The 26,193-nt window shown below is 47.3% G+C and overlaps 1 protein-coding gene across 3 annotated transcripts; it reads left to right on the forward strand.

The window, feature by feature from the left end:
- Nucleotides 1-3,766: 3,766 nt before the first annotated feature.
- On the forward strand, nt 3,767-26,193 carry PHF13 (PHD finger protein 13). Of its 3 annotated transcripts, none has more exons than XM_085604437.1 (4): nt 3,767-3,899; nt 18,979-19,080; nt 19,982-21,494; nt 25,405-26,193. In XM_085604437.1, the coding sequence occupies exons 3-4, from the start codon at nt 19,991-19,993 to the stop codon at nt 25,629-25,631; spliced, it is 1,731 nt and encodes a 576-aa protein (XP_085460563.1). In that variant the 5' UTR covers nt 3,767-3,899; nt 18,979-19,080; nt 19,982-19,990; the 3' UTR covers nt 25,632-26,193. The 3 variants fall into 3 exon arrangements, with proteins under 3 accessions (XP_085460563.1, XP_085460558.1, XP_085460567.1); XM_085604432.1 differs by lacking the exon at nt 3,767-3,899 and adding an exon at nt 9,736-11,870; XM_085604441.1 differs by lacking the exon at nt 3,767-3,899 and adding an exon at nt 13,698-14,291.

Consider the following 26,193-nt stretch of genomic DNA (forward strand, 5'->3'; position numbering starts at 1 on the left):
TCCACCTTAGTGTTCCCTATTCTCTCAGGTCCTGGACCATGTATGCCTTCAGTCAGCCCTTACCACCATCGCACATAAACCCCAAACTTCCCCGTCCACCAGAACCTCACCCCTTTGCATTCTCCCCATCATCCGTAGACGAAGCACCAGGGTTTCTAGTTTGTTATTATTGTGCCTTCATCATCCACCTCATTAAACACCATTCTGGGGGTGCCTTGAGTATTCTGCTGTATTCCCAGTCGACACTGGCTTTGCACCAACATCCGAGTAGCTAATAGAGAATTATTCTCACTCGCCCAGTCCCAGGCTTCTTTCAGTGTGTTGAAGAAGAGTTTTGGAATTATCAGCTTCAGTTTCCCAAGGAGAAGGCGCATGAATTGCATATTCTTTGCTCTCATTTTTCTTTTTACATCTTGAAAGGAACATTGCAGTCTTCGCACACCTTTGTGTAATCCGGAAAGAACATGATCTTAGTCCCTTTGTGGGCACCCTTTTTCCGCTCAGTGGATATGGTGAAGCCCCAAGCTGCAGTGTAGGAATCAATGCACCCTGGGCCCTCTTGATAACAAAGCAAGCTGACAGGGACTCCAGGCGCATCAGGGACTGCAGGCAATACTATAGGAATATCGCTTGGATGAAGCCTTTACAATGCTGATTTAAACAGAAATGCCTTTACCATGAAAGGTAAGTATATTTAAGTGGGCAGGGTGTGCGTTTATAATGTGGTTTAGGGGTGGGTATTGGGTCATAAGGGTATTATTGGTGTTTAGAGGTGGGTATGGGTGGTATGGGTGCTTTTTTGGGGTGGGTAAGGATATCTGGTGAGAAGGGGGTTATTTAGGGTTTAGGGGCGGTGAGGGTATAGGGTGGTAAGGATGCTTTAGGGTGTGGGGTGGGTAAGGTTATTGGGTGGGCGTTTTTAGAGTTGGGTAAGTGCATTGAGTCGTAAGGCTATATGGAGTTTAGGGGTGGGTAAGGGTAGTGGGTGGTACGGGTATATGGATTTTAGGGGTGTGTAAGGGTAGTAGGTGGTAAGGTTGTTTTTGTTAGGGTGGGCAAGCGTATCCGGTGAGAAGGGTGTTATTTAGGGTTTAGGGGTGGGTGAGGGTATAGGGTGGTACGGGTGTTTTAGGGTTTAGCGGTGGGTAAGTGTATAGGATGGTAAGGGTATTATTAGTGTTTCAGTGTGGGAAAGGGAATAAGGTGTTAAGCTTACAAACAAAATTGGGCCATAGGCTTCCCGCCCAAAAAGCAAACTTTTTTTATAATTAAAAATGATTTTGTATGCCCATGCAAGATGGCAGACAGGACGCGCTTCTAGGAGGCCCCCGGCCTGCCCCAGTTTATCCTGCAGAATCCTGCCTAATTTCTGGTACCAATGTCCTGCGAGGTGGACCCCCGATGAGCCCCTCAACTCAGATATGTGGCCTGGTGTGTTGTTGAGTCCTTCCTGGACGGGGCCCCTCATGATGGCCCTGTAGACTACAAAGGGGAGGTGCTGCAGCAGCCAGCACTGAGGGAGCCCCCTTTTCCCTGTGATCTGGGCCTACAGGAGTGAGGGCACTTCTCCTGAGGAGTGGAGTGACCCGTCTGGCAGCCGAGGGGGGAAGAGTCAGGTGGTCACGTGGGGAAGAGATTCTAGCCACGGTGGCGGCCGGGGCCTGTGTCTGCTGGGCGCTCCTCCCTCTGTTGAGCCACCCCGATTATAGGGGAGGTCTAGCCGGGCTATGCAGCTTCCTGAAGCCCCGGCGCCCCAGATGCGGCCTGAACAAAGGGCTGAGTAGCACAGCGCTGAACGCGGCGTCTCTTCTTGTGGGGACCTGGGGGACATCGGAGGCATGCAAGTCGATGGCGGAAAGACAGGAGAGGCACTCGTTGAGGCCAGGCCTGATGGATCTCTCTGGAGCGCAGCTGGGGGGCTGAAGCTGAGCTACTGTACCACATCGTTGGAGACGATGCCGCCTGGGCAGCCTCCGCTTCTGCAGCCCATGCTCTAGATTAGTACGCGGACTGCTGGACACTCGCAGGGGCATAGAAGTAGGAGTTTGGGGCTCAGCTGGAGCCCCTCAGGCCGAGTTCCCCTATTGCTGTGCAACAGGTGTTTCCTGGGTCTGCACTGGATTCCCGAGACTTGTTATCCTTTCTACTTATTGGGAGTCCCTGGGGTCCCCACATCTCTTTGATAGGCTGCGCCTCAACTGGCAAATACAGGGGCTCCAATAAGGGAAAGCGGACTGGTCTTGGCCTTACTGACTCACCTCCCTTGGAGCACATAGGGGACTCTTGCGTTTGAACCTGGTGGGGCCGGGGTTCCGGGTGAGCACTGAGGCTCCCTCTTATGATCTACCATGGGGAGAAGTAAACAAGTCCGCCCAGGGGAAAACCATGGAACATTACAAAACTCTGGCGCCTGCTCACAGCGCAGTACACGGCACATCTCTGGCCGTGGAGACCAGGATCCTGAGCCGCCTGCAGAGGAGCCTACAAGGGCTGAGATACTGGCAGCCATTCGGGTCTCTAGATTGGCACTGGAAAACAAAATAGAGTCTGTGGCCTTCAAGGTCAATTTACTCTGCACATACCTACCATGCCTCTAAAAAAGGGAGGTTGGCTGAGGGTTATATTGAAGAGTTTCAAACTGAAGTAGCCACGCTGCAGCAGCAGGTCGCCGCAGTCATGTCCAGGTCTGGTAGCAAGAGTGGAGGATGTGGAGGGGCAGTCACACAGCAATAAGGTGTGCTTGTTGGGGTTTCCTGAGAGGGTAGAGAAGTCGGCACATGAGCATTTTTTTTGAGTCATGGATTTGGGGCACCCTGAAGACCTCTTCCCCATGTTTACCATCGAGAGGGTACACTGTGCGCTGGTGGCTCCGCCTCGCTCTGGGGCTCCACCATGGGCCATCATGGTCTGCATATTGAATCACAAAGACAGTATCCTCAGGGTGGCCGGGGGACACTGAGTCAGATTCTCACCTTGTATTTCCGCAGGAGCTACAGGATGCCACAAAGCTAATTCACAATTTTCCCCTCCAACTAGGAAACTCAACTCAGTCAAAGTTTTCAGAGCCCAATGGGGAAGTGTGGAAGGGAAAAAATGTAAATAATTGTCCCTCACACACTGCTCTGGGATTCGACTGCTTATTACCGCCAGGTATGATTCTTTCTATACAAAGAGGTAAGGGAGAATGAGAGATAGCTAATGTATTTGTAAGTACAATAATATTCTATGGTAAAGACACGTGTACCTTGTTGCTCCCCTCTCCCTCTTGAGGACAGATCGGAATAAGGGCTTATCAGTATCATCATGTGTTGTTCTAGGAAAAAAAGGAAAATATATGTATAAGATGAAGAACTACTAACTGGTCACTGAATGTAGTCTCTATGGTATTTTCCACGTCCCTACCTTTATACTATGAATCAAGGAAATACGTCCCAACCACGAATCACTAAATATAACTAATGACATTCATTAACTACATGTATGTCTATTAATAATGCTGATCCAAAAAACAAAGGGGAAAAAGAAAAAAATACAGGACTTTCTTTCATAAAATGTGTAAACTAAGTTATGCTTTCCAAATATGTAATGTCCCAACACATTCGCCGATCAGCCTTTGTCTTTTTTCCGTAGGAGTAATAATGCCCACAAGAATCATGAAAGTATCAGATAAGTATCTTTACTTAGTACTTTCATTGCAGTGCGTAGCGTGTTACCTTGCTTTGTATAGTCACTGATACTTTCAATTTTCTTTTCTGATCTAGTCTTTACAGGTTTCCAAGTACTCCAGGATTCAAGTGAAACGAAATGTGATGGGAGCCGCCAGGATCGTTGGAAAAAAGAGGACAGCCAACGCCACAGGACCGCAATGCCACAGTGTGTGAAGACTCAAAAGCAAAAAGGTAAGTGAATCAGATGGCAGGAAGCTGCAAGCACGAAAATCACTAGAACACCAAGTAGCTTCCTGCCATTGCCGCCCGCACTTTATGCAAGTCGGCTCCGCCCCTGCCATGTCCCATAGTCTGATTGCACCAGGCATGACACACTGCCAGATGTGAGAACCAGAGGACCCGGAAAACATTCCTGGAGGTCAAAGATCATCCTGGTGATGTGTGGCATTGGTAGAGGTCTGAGATAGGGTGCCCAAGGAATGTACTGGATCCTGGAGGACTGCAACCTGGAGGACGACTAATGCTGAGGGTTTAAACTGCAGAGCTGGTGGAGGGCCCGAGACTGAGGGCCGAGAGCCCCCTGAGAAGAGTGATCCTGCCAGAGTGAAGATTCAGGACTATGGGACCATGGCTCTGCCCTGTCTGTTCGGCAAACAGAGTTGGGGGGAACCTTGCGAATGCAGGAGGAGGCTTCAATGCATAACAATTCTGCAACATGATGTGGCACTTAATATTGTACAAACTTCTGCAATGATGTCTAACGGCCTTTCCTTTCCTTATGCAGGGAGAACCTACCTTGTTTCTTATTCCATTGCATGTTGAATGTTAATGGTTGGGGTTGGCATAACTGGGTCTGTTGGATTGCATAACAATCATGTGCTGGGGTGTGTTATGATCTAGTTAGTTTACAAAACCTGGTATTCTGTGTGTTGGTTGTGCCTTGTCGGGCAGCCTCTCCACATCAGTGGTAGGCAATGGTTTTGGGGGGGGGTTTGGTTAGGCTGCGAGTCCTGACAACAAGAGCTCAGTTGGATTTGTAGAGTGGTATACTGTTGATATACTGTTGATATGCTGCATGTCTGGGTTGGGGTATGTTTTTAGCTCCCACTGTGTTTTGTTGATTTTCATTAAGGTGTTGTATTTTCAACAGTGCACATATTCTCCTGTTTGGAGGCGTTTGATGTGGAATCTCGGGGGGTGGGGGGGGGGGGGGGGAGAGACAGGATCAGGGTGTGGCCAGGTACAGGAACCTGCTATGCCTATCGCTGATCAATTTGTTTTCGGCTCAGATAATGCGTAAAGCCGACTACAGGGTAAGGTAGCACAAGGTGTTAAATCACTCCTTCAGTCAAAGCAGTGATGTGGGGTTCGGATGGGTGCTTTCATTTTATCAATGACATCTGTGTATGACAGGTTTATATCAGGAAACGATGGAGGCATCAATTCCAAAGATGCTGCACATGCCAACAGTTACCCAATCCAAGGCTTCCTGGTAACAATATTTTAAACAATGCTGGGAAACCAGGGTCACTGTTCATGCGGCCCAATCGATTTTGGGGTTGTGTTGTTGCAACCAAGGTACATCTAAAATCGCTCCAAATACTGGTGTATCGATTAAGTCAAAACTCAAACTTTCCGGGTTGCCGTTGTCATAGAGGAGGATGACTATTACAGAATTGAAAGCAATCAATCCAGAGGATAACTCTGACCCATCCACAGATCGTACTGGTTCTGGCTGGGTCTTTTGTAGAAAGAGAATATCCAGGTTTTTGGCTAAAGTGAGGTCAAAAAGTTCCCGGTGGCTCCGGAATCCAGGAGAATCAGAAGAACCTTCCTGATCTGTTATACCCAATGTTATTGTTATGGTGAAATGTCTTGGTGTCTGTACAACTGTTGCAGAAGATAACATGGGGATCTCACTATCTGAACTGCTTGAGGAAGCGACCCCATCCATCGCTTGCAGCTTAATTTTCCGATGGTGTCTCTGCCACAGTCTTTTTAGGCGTTTTTGGTTTCACTGGACATTCTGGGACAAAAATGTCCCCCCCCCCTTTCCTCAGAAAAGACATAAATTCAGCGGACGACTTTTGTCCTTCTCTTCTATAGTCAGGGGATTACGGATCCCTCCGATCTGCATTGGTTCCATTCCATCAACAGACTGATTAGTACCTGCATCCTTCTTTGCTCCTCGAAAGAACAGGTTCCTAGGATTGTTATCTCCCTTGGACTTCACACCTTGTCTTTCACCAATACTGTGATCAAGCTTTACTACTAAATCGATGAATTCAGAACAGTCTTCGGGAGGATCCACAGTTTGGGAAAGAAAGTCTTTTAAGTTGTCTCTCAACCCACGATAAAAGACGTTCTCTTTTCCTTAGGCCAGTGAGTTTCAGAAACCAACCTGTAGAAATTGGAAATGTAGTCAAGAGGTCTTTATTCCCCTACTGTAGGCTCAGTAATTAGTTATCACTTGCATGCATGAATGCGTGTCTTGCAAAGTGGCATCGCATTTGTTCCTTAAAGGTGGTAAAATTGTACAGGACTGATCCTCGTTTTTAACCAATGTGACCTACCACTGGACTGCATTCCTACCAAACAGAAAATAACGAAAGCCACCTTAGCTGCGTCATCAGGAAAGGCTGCAGGTTTACTTAAGAACTGCAAGCGACATTGGGTTATAAAATACTGAATTTAGCCCTATCCTCGCTAAAGCGTTCAGGATGGGATTGAAACTGCTAGACTCATAGGCTGGGCTCCTGAAGGCCCTAATAGATGTCCCTTTCTGGAAGCCACTGTCCGGGCGGGTAAGGTTGCAGGACGTAAAAAGGAGACCCTACTGTTGGGTATAGTGCCAGCCCTGGTCCCTCGGCCTTGCATTTTGGAATTTCAGACCTCAATAACTGGTTCTCATGTTTTGGGGTTTGTAATTCTTTCTGTAAGTTACTAAATGCTCCTGCTAATTCACTAATAGTGGGCCTTGAAGCTATCTCAGATATGGACTAGGTAAGATTTTGCCTGACAAAGGGACCAGCTGAATCAGTCTTCACTAAGGCAGATAGAATTTCGTGGGCTTTGCTTTCTGTCAAGTACCACTCACCTGTATTCCGAAGTCTGCAGGCGTGAAGCGAGTCCACCCCAAACACCTGTTAACCAACCCCTGTCACTCTTGAATATACCCCAAGAGTCAGTGGTTACTTCCCAGGGGAAAGGGGAGAGAGAGAGAGAGAAGAATCCCCAGTGTTCTGCAGCTCCGTTAGTGCCTGTATTTTGGGATGCTTTGTTTTAGACGGGTAGTGGTTCAAGGAGATGGATACCTTATGTATGCAAAGACACAGAGGACAGTAATGAGATATTCCGCATACAAGGAATATAACCATGGTGTTCAAATGGCACTCTGATCTTTGTCTATTACCTTTGTGGGATTTTCAGCAGTCTCCAAAAACCAGTTCCCACGGTTATGCTGCTTGTGTGAATAGTTGTGTTAACTATTGAGGTAAGGGTATGCAGGACTCGAGTGGAGAGTATTAAATCAAAGCAAAAGTCAAAATTAAGATCCAATCCATTCCATTACAGATTCTCTGGTGAATAAAACATGTAAAAGGGGGGGTTCTGTGCAGTGACCTTAAGACCTCTAAAGTCTTCAGATTGTTCCCTTCAGAATAGCAGAAAACCTCCAGTAACACGCAGGGACTACAGCCAAGACTGAGGAGACCGCCGCTGAAGTAACAGGAATTAGGCAGGCCAACAATATGCAGTTGTGCAGAGACTGGCACAAAGTCCTTAGCCAGTCAAAACAAGAAGCACCATGGAAGTGGAAACCGCCTCAAGAGTCAGGAGCGGTACAGATCCTCCGCCGACAGAGAAAACAGCTGATGAGGTGGACCTCGCCAATGGAGACCAAAGCAGCAAACAATCACATTTGCTCAGGAAGGCAATTGGGGTAATGGTTGCCGCCACCAGGGGACCATGGCTGCAGGAAACGGAAAACGGGATAGGAAGAGAAAAATACAAATGTGGGCAAAACAGGGGACTCTCTTGCACGGAAGCTTGAAGCAACGCAAAGTCAGGCGGAATGGGCGCTGTATCTATAGCACCGCCCCCAATCCAAAATGGCCACCATACTAGGGTGAAGTGAGATCTTGGCCCATACAGCAAACTCCAGAATCGTGAAACAGGAAGGAGGCCATATGCAAAGGACTACAGCAGCGATTTCGAGGGAGGTAAATGGGCTTCATAGCGAGGAATAATGGATGGTCGAATGACACACTGAATAGGAGGAGCTTAGCCTAACATTACCTCTATACTGATCCGGTCATTTTGAAGCCATGGGCTCATTTTCTTTATAAAATGTCTTCCTTCTATCCCCTCTGCCATTGGAAAACACGCACCAATTGGCTCTTTTGCAAAACAAAAGGGAACTGGCGAACACACATGCTTGGATGATGAAAATTTGTGAAAGCTTCATATTGAACATTTTTAGCAATAGGTTCCAGTCTGCCACTGGGTGACAGTTGATAAAGGGCCTGCGTCTATAACCTGAGTGCAACTGAGCCATCATAAAGATAATGTTATCCCTCGGTGCATGTTAAATTGTTCTGGTTTAGCATTTAATTGAAGTACTCTACACAATTCTACATAATTTGAGCCTTTTTGGGCCTAATAAAACAAATGAGTATTTGTCAACTGCATACCCAGATTGCAGCAAAGGGTGAAGAATAGAGTACAAAGGTTATGATAAACACCTTTTTTACGAGACACGTTTTTGTCTTTGTCCACATTTGACATGATGTTGTGCACTGATGGCGCTAGTCTTTTGTGTTGGGTGGGTGGGAGATGGGTTCTAGAGGTGCTGAGCTCCCACCCCCAAACCCAAGGATGCCTCTTTTGGAGCCTGATGAGTGAATGAACTACAAAGCACCAGCTTGCAGGAGAGCTATGAATCGAGTTACTAACGAATGTGATAATGGTGAAGGGAAAGCGAGTCCACCGAGAAGCAGCTGAGTGTCTGCTGCCTGCAACCCCACAGATCCTGACGTGGAGGTTCCAGATTAGCTACTAATTAAGTCAATCAATCAACATTTATAAAGCACCAGAGAGGGTCTTTAGGTGCTGGAGATGTTTGCTGCTTAGCTCATTCGAAAATCCTGGTCTTTAGTTCTTCCCTAAATTGCTGGGGGCGAGGTGGCAGTTTTGAGGTGCAGGGAAAGGCTGTTCCATGCCCTGGTCACCAGGTCTGTGAAAGAGCATCATCTGCTATTCGTTCAGTGGATCGGGGGAGGTCTCTACGAGGGTGAGAGAGGCAGCTGTTGTCTGGTCGGTTGGTGGAAAGCCAGGCATTTGTTGATATATTTTGGTCCTTCGTCATGCAGGCCTTTGTAGGCGTGGGTCAGCATCTTGAACTGGCCTCTCTTTTGGATCGGGAGCCAGTGTTGTTTCCTGAGGTGGGGTATGATGTAGGTCCTTCTGGGGAGGTCGAGGATGACTTGCTGCTGAGTTTTGTATTGTCTGAAGTCTCTTCAGGAGGTGTGCAGTGATTTCCGAAGTCCAGCTTGCTGGTGAAGAGGGCCTTCGGGACGATCCTTCTGGTGTTGACTGGGAGCCACCGTAGTTCTTTCGGAGCATGCGATGGTTGTGGTAGAAGGCAGATGAGACTGCATTGACCTGTTTTTTCAAGGATAGCTTGATCATGATGATGCAGATGTTGCGGGCGTGGTCTATCAGGGCAGGAGTTGTGCCAGGTTCCCCCGTCCACCATGAGTCGTGTTGTTCCCAAGGATGAGGACGTCCTTTTTGAGAAGAAGTGAGTGAGCACTGTACCTTGCGAGTGGGTATTTCATGCCCAGGTGCAACTGTTGCTAGCTGAGGGCAAGTATGCCCCTGATGCCTTATTCTTTGTGCCAGTCGAAATGCCCAGACGGGAAAATCCGAAGGTATGTCAAGCACGACACAGTCTAGCATAGCCTGAAAAAAACACAGCATGGACAATGCAGCACATAAGACTCGGATAGCCATCGCTGAACCTTTTGCAAGTCTTTCGTCTCTTAACTAAATTCTGCCGAGCAACACACAAGAGGAGAGGCTAAACCTCCACCTCCCTCGGGGCCGTTCCAAGCTCAAGAGGGACCGCAACCCCAGGGGGTGGCCAATGTTCACGCCACCCTCACAGGAGAAGCGCTCAAGCCTCGGCCCCCTTTGCGCACAGAATGGCGAGGAAACCCCACCTTCGAAGGATTCAAACCCTCAGTGAAAGCGACTCCAGCAGCACCCCTCCCTCCTTTTCATGGAAGGGACCACGCCAGAGGGTTCTTAAAAGACAAGGCTGGCGTGACTCGACCGCCCACAAATCTTCCCACCCAGAGGGTCACCCATGTCCGACACCCCAGGGAGGAATCCAAGACCACACTAACTGAATAACACGACCCCCTTTTATCTCCACGCAGAAAAGTGAGCCTTAAGGTTGCAGGGCTCAGAGCGCCTCCCACCCATGAAAGGGGCACCAAACACCCTACAACGCCTTCCCCCTAGATACCAGCTCTCCTCATCCCTTCGCGCGGGCATACCGAGGATCGCAACGCCGGCCGCCCCGTAAGGACTGGGACTGTCTTTTTGCTCATCCTGGAGCCCCTGTGTCTGAGAGCAATGCCCCCATATACCTCCGGAAGGGATTGTTAGTAGCAATGTTCACAGTCAAAAACTAGGGAGGATCGCCAACTCCAGATACGCAGGGAGTCTCGTTTCCACCTTGCACAAAGATACTGTTAGTTTAACCCGTTCCCCCTCCTGCCTTGTTCCCTCGAGGGAGACTCTCATCGGCTCCCCCACAGAGGGCTGTCACCTTCCCTCCCAGCAGCAGAGTCTGTGCAAGAGAGGGGGCGGGAACCCTTGAGCCGATATCGGATTGGACAAGCGAACACCTCGAGCACAGCAGTCCAGCCCCTTGGGCGTGTGCCCGCCCACGGAGGAGGCGCAGACCCTGTTCCCCTCACCGATTCCGGACACCCATCCATCGAAAACACCCCCTAAATCAACCCCGTCCGTTAGAGGCAAGTCGGGGCTAAACCTCGTCTAGTGGGATGTGAAATTCCCTCTAACCACCCCCCCCGCCAGCGGCGGTCACCCCCTCCTGCCCACGAGTGTTACTCCTTTCGTAGAGACGGGCTGACGCCCACTCCTACGGACCAAAACTTCGGAGTAGATGCACAACTCGCCCCCTTTAGTTGGACGAGTAACCCTTGCGTCCCTGTCAACCCACCGCCTACTCAGGACAGAAAGAAGGACTCCAGCAACGCCCTACCCTGGGGAGCAGCAGACGCCGGGCCAGTCATACAGCTCACCACAGACGACAGCTGCGGCCGCACCTCTCTGTGCCGGTGCGCCCCCCCCCCCCCCCCCCCCCCGTTCAACGCCACCCCACAGCCAAGAGTATAGCACGACGCGGCGCAGCAGCAGGAACCCACTCCGAAGAGCAACCACCCACCCCGTCACAAATCACTTCCCTCGCACAACCAAACCCTTGCAGAGGAAGGCAGCAGGCAGCGGTACCCTACTCCGAAAGACAGCAGACTGCAGACACCTTCGTCCTTCCAATGAGGGACTATCATCACCCCGCCCCTTTCACCAACCACATGTAACAGCACCCTTTCTCCGAGGACGCAACCCTGACAGGAGCGGGAGAGTACAGGCGGAACACCACCCCCTCCCCCTTTGCCACCACCGCACCCGCACAGCTGAGTCTGCACAGGAAGCAGTAGCGCTGCTCTAGAACAGAAGACAGCAGCCACTCGGCTGACAGCACCCGCGCAAGAACCTGCACGGGCGAACGACAGCACTACGGGTAATCCCCCCCTCATCGGCGGGTGGGAGGAGCCATAAACCCACCTCCTCTGCCACCCTCCTGCGACTGGATGTTCACCGGAAGAGGCACCAACACCTCTGCAGGAGAAGCACGGCTATCCACTCCAAAGGAGCGATCACCCCTCACAAGGACCCGGACCAGCGCCCACACCTAAGTCCCTGTTTATCGGAAGCTCAGGGAGAAGATCGGCACCCCCTCAAATTTCTCCCCGCCCACACCGGGCATGTGGGACTGAGTGCCTTTAACAACGATCCGTGCCAACTCTTCCCTGCCTCCTTCTGCACCGGCTACTTCTCTGGGACCGCGCCGACATGGACACATCCTCCTCGTCTACTTTCGACTCCGAGGTAAGTGTACCCCGTAATATTTTTTGAAGTGGGGTATGAGGGTAGCCGGGATCGATATTATTAGACGTGCGTAAGTCCGGGTGTTCACTACATGTAGGCTTAGTATTTTATGTTCGGGTGTGTTTCTTCCTGAAGATAGCGCAGTTCTGTAGTGTTACAGATAAGAGTTACGGTACCTTCGGCGACCCTGATCTAGTCAGATACATTTTGAGAAAATAGATCGCAGTTTATTGCTGGCCATTAGGGTACCGGTGCAGTGTTAACCTGCTGTCGGTGTCTGAATTAAGTGCGGCATGAGGCACTATATAGGCTGCAGGTCTCGCCATTCACCTACACATCGTGTTTGTTGCCTGTCTGTACCCAAAGGTCCCCCACCCTAGTGAGACCCTACAACGTTAAGGAATACGGTTTCATTGAGCACTTATGGATGCGTGGCTGGGTCGTGGTCTGAACTTTACGCCATCTTGCCCCCTTACTTGTTTTTCCTCCTTGAGGCAACACCCAGCAAGTGCTCTCTGCCCCTTCCGCGAGGCTGTGTGTTAGGCAGACGGTTGTGGGCTTCTCTAAGCAATGGTTGTTAGTGCTCGTACACTTGCTGTATTTTGTTTTAAACTAACAGTGGGCACAGCCGATCCTTTTCGAGAGCTTGGTACAGTTTTTGTCGTTTTCCCATTTGATATACTGTGTTGCAGTTCCTCAGCACTTGCTTCTTTTCGTGCGGGCTGATTAAAATATGCTTTTATCGCACCCACCTTGCCAAAAATATGTTAAGGACTGCTGCCCAGAAACGCTTAGACATCTTTCAAAAAGTGGTTCCCCACCCCCACCTCGATCTTTAAAGGGCTGCATGGCCAGAAAGGCATCGTTCAAAAACTGGTTCCGCCCCCACAGACCGCCCCTTCCTATTCTGCTCACGGATGCCCTTTGTGTGTTTTTTATTGTAGATTACCGTGAGATTTCTGGGGTGATCCTTTGGAAAGATGGTGGTGGCAGAGTTTATTCTATCATTAGGTGAATGTCTTCCTGAAAAGGGGGCTGTGGTGCTCAGCTCGATTGAATGTGGGGGTGCCTGAAGTACTGCCCTCCGTGGCTGCTAGCAGGGCTGCAGCGAATTCTTTGTGCGATTGGTGAATCTTGGAAGGGTGGGTGAAAAGTTAGATGTGGGGTGCTAATATTTGAGTGGGGTCTGTTGAGAGTGTTTCAGGGGTGAGGAGGCATCTGTTTAAGGGGGCAGCACAGAATGTTGGAATAATTTTGGGGTGCTGATTATAGGGCCATTCGCCAATGGAGGAGCAGACGGCTGTGGTGCCGTGACAGGCAACGGTCATCCCCAGCCATGTGGGGGCTGTAGTAACAGCTCTCGTACTGTGGTAACGAGTGCGATGTCGCAGTACAGGTGCATTGGCAGCATTAGACGGGCCCCGCCAGTGGTAAAGACAAGATATCTAGTGATCGACACCAACGAACCCTCCACCCCGTGCTTGCTTTCTGAGCTGACAACCCACTACCCCGCCTGCTCTAAGTACTGGGCAGTAAGAATCCTGCATTCGTAGTGATGCCTCGTGTCATGCCACTCCTCGGATTCCCAGTACTTCGATGTAGCAACCCTAAAGCGCAGGGCTGTAACATAACTACGCCGATGCCCGGTGCGGGGCTGGCTGTAATAACACTCCATCATTGGGTATGAAATGCTGTGAACCCCAACCTCCAGCGAAACGGTTCCACTCCGCACTCTTCCCAACCTGAAAGGCTGACACAAGTACCCCTCCCCCCAACGTCAAACTTGAAATACTCGCTATCCAGCCTTGACACAACTCACCACAACAACAAACAATCATAGAAGACCCTATAGAGCGATGCTTGGCGCTGCCGAAGGGGCGCGTTACTACGCCCAGGACGCGAGCGGTGGCGGCGGGCTCCTGACCTGGCAGCTGTACAGCAAACCACCGCTCAGAGGCCGAGTGCCGGCGGGAGGGGCGGGACAGACGGGCCTGTGGCGGAATCCACGAGAAGGAATGCCCACCTCGCGCACCATTTTGTGTTTGTCCCTGCTTCTGACGTGGTCTCGCAGAACCCACAGACTGTCGGCGTTCACGCCATGGGGGATGTTGGGCCCTGGAAACCTAATTAAAGGCTGAGGGCACTTGGTCACATCCTGCCACTGAGGGGTCTGACCTTCGTACACGGAGACCTGCGCTTTAACGAGTTACTCTTTCCACACTACGAATGTCGGTCGGCATTGCCCTTCAAATTGCGTTCTTGATTTCGAAATGCAAGACCGACTCGTAGAGGACAGGGACTAAGTCAACCAACGCGACTTGCTCCTCCTTGTATCATACTCATAACGATTAAATATGGAGTTAACCCCCTCCGGATTTAAATGTTTTGTGGCTTGACTGTACAAAGACATCTTAAGCAAAGGTATTAGCTCGCACATATAACTGGCGTACTCTCAAGAACGTGACAGCCACTACATTAGCTGCGTTATTGTACCGGCTGTCCCGCTGCACGATATACAGAAGATGTTTTTCACTATTTCCTCGGCAGGAGAGGAGGGTTTGTTGGTATGAGGCTTGCAGGGAGTGTCGGCGCATCAGGGGAGTGACGGCTTTGGGTGGCAGCAGGCTTTCTTGAGGCGCGGTTCGTTACCAGTGAGATCAGACTGGTATGACGAGATAGAAGTCATTTTGCAAAGTGGAGTTGGGATGAAACCTAGCAGATCTGAACTGGAAACCTATTTAAATCACTGGAATATCACCGGTAAACGCCGCTTTTCATGTCGCCTCCAGGACACGTGGTTCGTGTTTTCAAATGTTTCCTCTAATTTCGGGATCAGGTGTAGTGGTGTAGCAAAGGGGGGGGGGGGGGGGTGCGATCCGCCCGGGGCAGCACGACTCGTGCTGCACCTGCACGAGGTTTTGGGGCGACCCCCGCCGCCGCCTTATCTGCGGTCATCGCGGGGCGGAAAACGCAGGAGCGCGTCAAGGTCTAGCTATACGCCGCTGATCGGTGCTAAACGTATAAACATTCTGAAAGAGGTTTTGTTTGACTTGTCCGTGTGGACGCAGGCATCTGTGAAGGTCCGTCCGTATCCGCTTTTCTTGAATGTATTATATGTGGTGCACCTACACTCTGTTTTCTGACAGTGCAATTTGAGATTTACACAAACAGACCAGTGGCACACACATTAGGTATGAGGTAAAACTACATTTCACATAGATGTTAATACGAGCTGTTGGCCTATACATTTCAAAGCATTGCGTTCCAACGGATACGGAATCATTCTCCACCTGACTTCACATTAGCAAATGAGTGTGGTGTTGCTGAAATTCGGTGATTATAATCTGTCGTCATCGGACGGTGGCGCTGACCGTGTCGTGAGTCATTTGTTCGCGCCCTATATCTGGAAGTTGAATGATCCTAGAATAGATGATTAAACCAGCTCCGCACGTGAGCTTAATAAAAAGAAATATAAATGGAATGTGGTTCCCTGGGATCGCGAGGTAAAGTATATAGTATTATTCACGCAAACCACCATTTAATGAAGGCGCGGCAGCTGCCCATTTATATAAAGCGCAACTCTGACGAGACACCCTTTAACTTAAGTTTGCCGTTCTGACCATTGCCGGAGCCCCCACTCAATTCCCCCACAGCAGCCTTCGCCTAACGCATCCCAGCTCAAGGGAAGGGAGGGCTTCTTCGGAACCCAAAAGATAAGCTACAATAAGTAAGAGCCATTTTTGGCGACGAGCCCACGCCTCCAAGGCCAGTTAGACTGAAAGCAAAGAGCACGCTTTTAGAGCAGCGGGCTCCCATGGCCCCCCGTTTTACTGCCGCCTACTGCTCAGCCAGTTTGAACACTTCTTAAAATCTTCTGCATACCTCTTCATTTGGCTTCGCTTAACCGCGTGAATGTCTGAGCAGTCGCCGACTTAAGTGGTCGCTAACGGCACTTGGAGTGAAACGGTAGTCAAAGCCTCAAAGGCGGTTGACCGTTGCAAATATGCCTTCAAACCAAAACTGGTAGGTAGGGACAGTCACAACGCGTTTTACTGAGTTTACAGCTGATTTCTTAGTTCCCCACGGACTGTCAATATTTTGTATTTTCTCCACCAAATTGTAGAATTTCTTGCAGAGGTTTTAGATCTACCATAATGTACTTGCACGGTTAGTTAGCTTGTATAGCAGCTTCAGAAAAGACCGGAGAAGGGTCTGGGATATTCTTCATTAGCTCCGCCGAGTTTAGGCCAGCCTGAATGATTGGCGAGTGTGTGTTAAGAGTATGCAGTGAATCTGTCCAGCCTAGTCACCCTAGCTCTTCTAACTAACACGGCATGCTCTATGGTGGGCAAGAACGCGAAGGTTATCATAGGAAAACTGTGGGTGCACATAACCTAACAAAAGCCCCAAAAAGTTGTTGACCGAAGTGTGGGAACAGGAGATGGGCGACCAAGATGGGGGCCTTCACATGCACACATTGTAGCTAAAGAGAGCAGTTTACAAGGGAGGAGACACCCAAGTTATATATTGCCTTATGTTCTAGAATTGTAGGGCTCCTTGAGACACACAGTGGGCGCAGTTTTATGTACCTTTTCTTTATTTTTCGCATTGGTCTAAGAAACATTAAGATAACTCTTATCCATCCTCACTACAGATTTGACCCTTTCCCACAGAAATATTTTCATATTTCTGCAGGTTTTATTTTTCTGGCGTTTTTGTCCACCACTGGGAATTTCATCATTTCAAGGTCAATGAAATGAGTATTCGTTATATACTTTTTCAGAGCTATGAAACCGCACAATTTAATGGCAACCACACTTTTAAAACGCAAGTTAATACGGTCATAGTGTAGTATTCAGTTAATTGTCTGACAGCTGACTGGTTTAATGCATTTGTTGCAGAAATTGGGGAAACTTACTGCTCACAGGTTTCGATGTGAGTGAGTAGCAACTTGGTTCTTCCAAGGTAAATAAATTGAGTACCCTTTAGGACCTCATTATGAGTTCTCTATAGCAAAAGGTGTTAGTTACCCAGAGTTTACAATAGAGTGGGTACTGTAAACTGCAGGGATGAAAAGTTAACATGGATTATTGGTCGAACCCTGAGAATCCCCTGAGTAATGATGCTGCTCTGTACAGTTCAATGAACCTGTGAAACTGGTAACAAAAACTACAAGGTAAAAAAAAAACAATATGTCACATTGGTGAACCACCTGTTTTAGGGTGGAATGCGATGGATGCTGTACAGTATGTGAACAAAGGTACCCCTGAAGTCTCTGGCCATTCTCCAACCATATGCGCCTCAAGTATACTCAGCGTTTGCCCTCGTCAGTCCTGTTCCCAATTTTTTTTGTGTATTTGCATGGCAGAGACCTGAAATACACCTAGGTGGTACACTATAGCTTTTTACAGAACACATTCTCATTTGTTGACTAGTTTCTATTGACACCTTTGTTCTCAAGATTGTACTACCTTGTGTACATGGTATTTACAGTTATCCCTTTTGACTGGGAAGTAATAGAAATTGCTGTTGTGATGCAAATGCAATTATTGTATTTTCCTCCAGGGTGAGACCATTGTAACGAGACAAAAAAACTAGAGATGAATTGATTACTTTCTCCGTGTACTGCATTTCCATCCACAATACTTTCACTCAAAAGCTGTGAGTCCAGTTTCATCTGTTTCTCATACACCTATGGGGCTGGGGCCACACCTTCCCTAAGCTTTATACCCCAACACTGCTTTTGTGGATGTGTCACTGGTTACTTAGCTTGTGCGTGGTTTACATTGCGCAAACTTAGTTACAAAGAAACTTAAATACTCTACAAGAAGGGATTCCTCAGAGGGAAGACTCGGTGTGGAATGGAGAACAGCAGCGGGTAGGAGGTTGAAGCTGGGAAGGTGCTCCTGAGGTTACATTGGTTCTTCTTTGTATGGAGCCACTTGATGCTCCCTTTCATTTGTATGAATCCGCAGTTGCTTATCTATAAATGCTACTTTGCGAGTTGCAGTTGGTAGTCGAGTAACCAAATGTTGGTTTGGAGGTTCCATGTTTGCATAAAGCAAACTGTAAATCTGACTTGTGAAGCACTTTACACACATTTTTAGGCCTAGCTTAGTTCTATAAAGAACTGACTATATATTTTTAAGACAAAGTATAATAACACTATAGCGTATGCTTTATTATGTTTGCTGTTTTCCACACTCTTCTGAGACTTCGCTGGTTATGGTAATTTTTGTGTGGGGTTACCATTCACACCTGTATTTTAGTATTCACTTTTAAACTCAAGTATTTAGTTGGCTTAAACCTGTGCTTAACGTGTTAATAAAGAGTGCTTTGTGTTAAACGAAACCCACGCCCTCCCACCGCGCGTCACGCTGCAGTATCTGCCTCCTGTCCTTCGCCTCACAGTTTTCCCTTCTAAGCTGAAAGACAGGGCAAAGCCATAACCACATAGATATTACTTGCAGTAATATTTCATGAATGATATTCATGAGTTTTAAGTCACAGAAGCCATATTCTGTGAACAGCTTGATTGATCAGTAATAGAAGAAAGACGCTAATGCTCTCTGGGCACCGCTTGGATGACAAGTGAGGAACTGCCTTGCCTGATTGTGTTAAGCATTGCCTTTTCGATAGAGGTAATATAGTGTGAATAATTTCTGCGAGTATAAAGGTGTGTGTACACACATATCAGTTCCTGGTATAATCTGACTTGGCAGTACTCATTTGCTCAGCTTCCAGAAGTAGAAGGGCATGCAGACTGCATTCATAATTCTACTTTAGCAAGATGCATTATCCCTTTGAGCTTTCTCACCGTGTGCACATAGAAAAGTGATTGATTTACATAGGTGGTCGAGGTCTTAAATGTAATATAGCCACGCCTTTTTTCAGACCAGAAGTGACTTTACATGTGTAGTAGAGGTGCCTTTAGCTTTTACAATACTGCTTTCTTCAGCCTTTTATGTATTGCAGATTCTCAAGAGGGATTGTATTAGTTTGTCATTTATTTTTGAATGTCAAGTGATTAGAGATCTTTTTAGGTGCTCTGTGAATGTCCATTTTCTTTCAAACCTCTCCTTCATGGTTGTTATTTTCTTCATCACAGGATGGTAGAACTAACTACAAAAGAAGGAGGACCGTTGAAGATTTTAACAATTTTTGCACCTTTGTCTTGGCCTACGCCGGCTACATTCCCTATCCAGATGAGGTATAGTAAACTTTCTTTACAAACAGATTATTCAGTATATGTTTGTTCAGCACAAGTTATTAGTGTTCCGTTTGGATCTCTGTACAATTATGCAAGGTTATTTTCAATGCATAAAAAATGTTATTTGTCACTGATCCAGTGGCTCAGTGGAGTAACACATCTGCTCCAAGGATCTGTGTTGGACCTCACTGACTCGAGTTGAAATCCTGTGAGGGCTCACTCCGCCTTTCATTCTTCTGAGGTCGTTAACATAAGTACCATTGAGTTGTGCAACAATAGCTGGTTGTCAGTAGCACCAAAGACCTTCCTTAGGTGAACGTTACAGTGTACAAAACGGCATGTCTGCCGTTTGAAAGGCTGGTAATTTGTGTCAATCGCGTAATGTCAAAGGAAAGCCTTTACCTGGCAAGCAAATTACGTATACAGAAAAGTGGGTAGATTCCGTTTTTTTTTTGTATGTCAATATACCCGCCCCCCCCCCCCCCCCCCCTCTTTTTTTTTTTTTAATTTTTTTTTTATTTTGATTGCTGGGTTCTGGATGCCACTTGTTTCTGAGACACATGTTGCAGATAGTCGAGGGGCAGTCCCCAGGGCTAGGATGTCCACTCTTGTTTTGATAGCATTCCACCAGAGAAAAGAAACCGAGAGATTGAGTGGCAGATCTATATCCTCCAGACTTTGAGTTATTTAAGAGCCGTTTTAGGTTGCAGTTTTGATGGCTCAGAGGACAAGAAAAGTCCTGTTTAAGAAGATTGCGTGTAGGATCAGACCGCTTCAAAATGTCAGTGTGAAAAGGCAGTGGTGTTCAGAAGTTAAGATGCAAACGGAATGTATGTATGTGTGTTGATGTTAGTAGAGGATCTCATTCTAATCTCTGCTTCATTTTCACTTTATTAACTAGGGGACTCCAATGCGAAACAGTTCCAGCCCTCCCAATAGCACCGGGAGCCCTGTTGACAGTGACAGCTGGGACTCTAGATTCCCTGATCTTCCATCCATGGAACCTGCACCGGCCAAAAAGCGAAAGCGACTGGGAGACCTAAATCAAGCAAGGTCACACCCACCCGTCCTGAAATGGTCCAAGCTGGGCAACTTCCTGTCAGACAGGAAAAAATCAGATAAAAACAAGAAGAAGAGGAAACTGAAGAAGAAAGAACTCAAGGTGCCTGGAAGTGAATCCTTTGTAAAAGAGTTCACAAAGTTCGAGCCTGCCAGATCCACTCCGGAAACCAGCACACACGTTTCACCCAAGGATCCCAGTGCCTTTGTAGAAATAGGCACAAGACTTTCAGGTGAAGAGTCCATCTCCTCATCAGAAAGAGGCACAAGCCAACCAGCTAAGAATGTCAGCTACCCTCTGGAACTAGGAACCTACTTTTCAAACAGTGGCAGTTCTGCTCTTGCACTAAACAGACATCTTTCAGGAAGCGATTCAAGCTCTCTCGAGATACGCACATGCCTTACACACAAGGATATCAGCCCCTCTCTGGAATTGAACACACAACGTTCAGCCAATGTTGCTATTTCCCCTCTCGAGCCTGGCACACACCTTTTAGCCAAGGATGCTGCTGCCGCTTTGAAAATGAGCAAATGCCTTTCAACCAAGGATACACGCTCTACTTTAGAGCTGGCCACACGCCTTTCACCCAGGGAGGCCATCCCCTCTCTGGAAATGAGTCTTTCAACCAAGAAGGCAGGGTCCTCTTTGGAAATTAGAACATGTCTTGCAGGTAATGACATTGACTCTCTTCCAGAAACACACACACGACTTTCAGGCAAAGATGGGGACTCTTCTCTAGAAGTAGACACTTCGAATGAGGATGTAATTTCCTCTGTAGAAGAGAACAACCCACGTTCACAGAAAGATGAAATTGTTTTTGCAGACGAAAATTCTCATTTTTCGTGTAAAGGTGACCTCTCCTATGCAAAAAGTAATATTTCTGTTTCAAGCCATGATACCAAACCTTCTTTACAAGACAATACTCCTCTTTCAGGCAAGGACACAACTCCCTCAGTGGATTGCAATGATTCTCGTTTGTGTGTTGTTAACATCCCCTCTGTGGAAGCTGACCCTGCACAATTCAAAGACTTAAGGCCTTCTGTAGAAGGTGCCATTCGCAGCTCCGTGATAGCTGACGGATCCTCCATAGGAAGCCAATTTCCTATTGCGGGTCACATTTTGAACTCTAACGTGACTCGGGGTAGTGAACAGCAGAACTCTGCCTTAGACTACCAGACCAGCACCAACCAAATCTTGCCTTCCATGTCCAGCCAAGCGGAGCAGAGCAAGGAGATCAAGATTGAGTATGACATATTGACTGTGGGAAAACGGACAGTAATCCGTCAGGGGAAGCAGGTGGTCTTCAGAGACGAAGATGGCATTGGAAACGATGAGGATATCATGGTAGATTCAGGTAACTTGTCATTTATCATGGTCTCTGCTTTCTTTGCTTGCGTGTGAGTACGATGTGGTGTGTTCTTTCTTGTTGTCTTAGATAAAAGCTTGCAATGGCTTGAGTCTAATCAGATATTCTATAAGTTTTGCTGCAGACTTCTTTTGTAATCTCGAAGTTCCAAGTGTTGATGTGGTACAAACAGCTTTAATAGTCCTAACCTGTTTTTACCAATGCTTTAATGTATACGTAGACCGGGCTTTGGGTTTGCCCACGAGGAGTATTACTCTTGTCACCTCGTGCTATTCACTTTTTGGATGCATCCTAGTGCCTGTACATGCATTTTATACTCCAAGCAATCCAGTTTAAAAGCAATTATTTTTATAGCAATTTTTTTGTCGGTGCTCTTGAAGTACGAGCCTGGACCTTTATCATTTTAAATGGGGATATCATAACCCAAAGATGGCCACCCTAAGTCTTGATCTTGTGAGATGTCTGACTGTCATCTACTGATGGCTCGCATTCATCCTTCCTCTAGGCCGTTGCTGTTTTTCAGCTTGCCTGGTGCTCCTTCCTATCCTGTTGAAAGGACACTGCTACTTTACAGGTGCCGGGTGACTTCATTCATCCTGTCACCGGTCTGCTGTTTGAAGGCCTCAATACAGGTTGGCTGTACTGAATTCTCTAGCTCGGAAAACATTGTTGCCATCTAGCTTTCAGCGCACCACAGCGGTATCGTCCTGATGTCAAGCAATTCCTGCAAAGGCTAGTTCTTGTAACTGAAAGTGCAAGCCAGACTTGATGGCTTTTTGCCAGTGCTTCCTGGTCCTGCACTTCACTGTATAACATCTGAGGTGTGCTTGGTGGAATACGCCTTGTTCCTCAACCCTTGTTCCAGTGTCTTATTTGCTCTAGTACTCTCTATGGGTTAGGTAATTTCTAACCCATCAGATAGGTGCAGTGTTTCAAGTAGTACTAGGCTATTGTCTTTGCCTAAACTTAAATATTGTGAGTATTCACAGAATGGCACAACCTTTGGGTGCCGTGCCGGATTCGCTTGTTTTTATGCAAACTTCCAACTCCACCATCTTCAGTTTCCTATCCATTGGGTCTGCCCTAAGGTGATCCCACTTGAGAATGTTGCTGTGTTGTGCGGACCTTATGCTTTGATCCCTCTCGTGGGACTTGAAAAGTGGCAGCTGGGATGCCAGTCCAACCATGGACTGGACTACACTGCTGCTTTGAATGTTCTTGGTAAACCTACTACACACATGGGTGCCTTTCCTTTGGAGTAGTCGGGATAAGTAACTATATTATTCCTACTACCTCCACCGTACGTGAAAGGACCCATCCTCCTCTTTGGGTGCATATTCACCATCATTTATTTCGGATGAACCTTTAAGAATGTGTATCTCTGAGGTAATGTTTCCAGGTTTGTTTCATAAATTCTTTCAGTTAACAACACCCAGAGCAAAGCAGACATTTTGTCAATCCCGCGTCTGTAGTTAAAAGCAGCCCAAGCCATCTGGATACAATGCTGAGATATTAAGTTCTAATTTTAGTTGTAGCTCCCCCTGTTCCAGGATAGCCGGACCCTTCTATAAGAGATGGTCTTTTCAAAATAGGAAAACGAGGTGATAAAAACCCTATGCGAGTGATTCTCGTAGAAGTTTTTTTTTATCACACCACTTAACGTGGCAGTATGTCAGCTTTCTGTACGGCACTACTTTCAGATTAGTAGCCAGCCGTGCCTTCATGTGCAGAAACTTAATGCAAGGCTAGAAATCTGCACTCACCGACCACATGCTTGTCTGAGTTCAATTTGTAGTATGACAGTTGTCTTAGCTTTATCTTTCACTCAGAACGTAAACTTTTGTGTCACCATAGCTGATGTCTCCTTTGGGTATTTAGTAGATGTCGTTTCCAATAACAGCTTGAAACAGTGTTCATATTAGACTCTAGCCTGAGTAAATGTGCTGTCGGCTCTCTTTGAATGCTATGTGATTCGGGCAATAATCATGTCCAAGACTCAAAATTGGGGTAAAAGGACGCTTTATTGGACAGGTAGGCAAAGACGATATCTAATTGCATCAGTTCATAATCAAACATATTCCGAACTAACATCCCCCGCCCCTAAGCAATATCCCCGTACAACTACCACCCCACCTTGTTCGGCCTAATCCTCCTCCCCAAACCCCTAACTCCATCTCCTGCCTAACTCCTGCCTCCAATTTCTCTCCCTGCTTTCCTCTGTCCGAAGCTATTCCTAATGCCCCCAAACCTTTCCTGCCTGTCTTGATCTCCTCCAACTCTGCCACCTATCCAAGCGACAACCTCCCAGAAAATTTTATATACATAACGATTCACCGAAAAAGAGAACCATATTTATTTATTTATATATATATATTATGGGTGGGACAAACTTTGTTGCCCTACCTCACAACACAAGCTAGGCGCACCACATAGAACGTTCACGACGCGCGGCACGCGCCAATAAAAACGGACCAATCACAAATGCCTACCTGTCCACAGGGCCATACCATATGCCCGAAGATACCCGGGGGTGCACGCTCTGCGAGCGGCACCCCCAGGAGCCCTCATTGTAGAGCACGAGGCATCACAGCGCTAAGAGAAAGGGGAAGCACAGCAAGCCTGAGATCGGGCGTAGTCCATCCCATGGAAAGAGCCAGGTTTTAATGTCTTTGCGTCCACTGTCCAGACACCTAATGGCCAAGAGGAGATAATTCCTGCACTGTGCTTCAAAGGAGGGAAGCTGCAGCTTCCAGGCTGCAGTGCTTTGGGTTGAGGGAGTCCAGTCGGAGTTGGCACAGTGCCACAGCCCTGGGGTTTCATTACGTCGATTTTTTTTTTTTTTTTTTTTTTTTTTTTTTTTTTTTTTTTTTTTTTTGCGCCACTGCTCGTGTGGACAGTGTACACTGCTCCCAGGGCACACACTTTTCAACTGCATGCATCAGGACTGCCAGAATCCCATCAAAAGCCACATTCTGGCTGTGTTGGGTGTTTAAAAAAAAGCAGTTATGTGCACAGGCCTGATATGTCAGCTGGGTTGCACCGGGGCTATTGAACTAGGCAAACCAGCCCCAAAAAAGATCTATTGAGAAATCCTGCTTGTCAATTCTTCGTGGTCATGGCTCAATCCTGTACCATTCTACACATCACCTTGGTTAAAAAATAAAAATAAACTAGGCAAGCACTTATTCAGTCTTGTGCCCTATATTGTGATTTATCTTGTCATTTCCAGATGCTTCTCTTGGCGCTTGCGACTTCACATTTCGACATCATTTAGCCAGTTATTGTTCACATGCAAGACGTACATGTGCTGCATACTTTGTTTAGAATGTACCATGCTATAAGGAGGCAATCATAAAAAACAATGGTTTGTGATAAGCAGACATCACCTGGCAATTACTGACCTTTGCAGATGGCATTAACAGTGGGTAACGCCCTCTGCCGATGGTATCTATTAACTGATGTTAATTGACTGGCCTGCAACAAGAACACAAGTCAAACGTGTGCGGGATCTATAATGAGAGGAAGGGCATTTAACGATAGTTAATGATTGCGAGCGCCCATACACAGACACAAGTCTGGCTGCTGCATTTGCCTCCTTCATGTCCCTGCCACTGAACCTAGAAAGCAGGCAGAATGCGTGCGAACAACAGTAGTTAGCGCCAGGATTGAAGCATTCTGATTGGCTGAACCGATCTCCACTTTCGATAAGGGATGCCATTCGCTCTTGGTTCGTGATGCACTGTTATGTTTAGTAGAGAACACCCACCCTTCCTGCTTAAATGCTAAGTGAAAGAAGAGAGCCGAGTTTAATGCCTCATAACTTTATCAGTTTGAATATTTCCTGTTATAATGAGGGGAAGAGAATACTGGAAATTAATACTCTCCTTTTCCCCTTCAGATGATGAATCCTGGCACCTCGTTACCTGCTTCTGCATGAAACCTTTTGCTGGGCGACCAATGATCGAATGCAACGAGTGCAACACGTGGATCCACTTATCCTGTGCCAAAATCCGGAAATACTGCGTGCCTGAGATCTACGTTTGCCAAAAGTGTCGGGACACTAAATTTGAGATCCGGCGATCGAACCGGTCGCGATTCGGCACCCGGAAGTTGTTCTTAGACTGAGGCTTTAAGTTGGAGCTAGACACGTTGCTTACGTGCCCGGACAAAAAGCGTGTTAGCAATGCAGATCGCTCACCGTACAAACACTGGTGCAACTTGCGTTCCGCTTACATGTTGACTTACAAGTGATAGAGCACTGTTTTCACTTTTTTTTCTGAAAGAAAAGAAAACTTTAAACTTAAAAAGCTGCCTTTGTAGCCGGTGATGAAAACCTTGCGATGGGCAAAACTGATGCACCATTAAGAGCTGTATTTTTTCGCAGCAGATGTGATACACGCACATGAAGATTTCTAGTTTTTGTTTCATCGTCTTGTCTTTTTGTCTGTCCTGAAAAAGGTGGGTTTTTACCACTGGATATTAACCTTCTACTGTGAAAGTGAAGAAGATTTTCTATGGTTTCCTATTTTGCCTGCACAGGTTAACTACTCAATTTACTAATTTGAGAGTTAACCATGAAAATACCATATGTACTTATCCACAGAGGTACTATAACTGTACAGATGTAAATCTCCAGTGGCGAAGTTCCAAAACAAGCATACACAATCCTAATAAAATGTAAGCCAAA

This window comes from Triturus cristatus, chromosome 1_2 (genome assembly GCF_964204655.1).
Source record: "Triturus cristatus chromosome 1_2, aTriCri1.1, whole genome shotgun sequence".
NCBI lineage: Eukaryota > Metazoa > Chordata > Amphibia > Caudata > Salamandridae > Triturus > Triturus cristatus.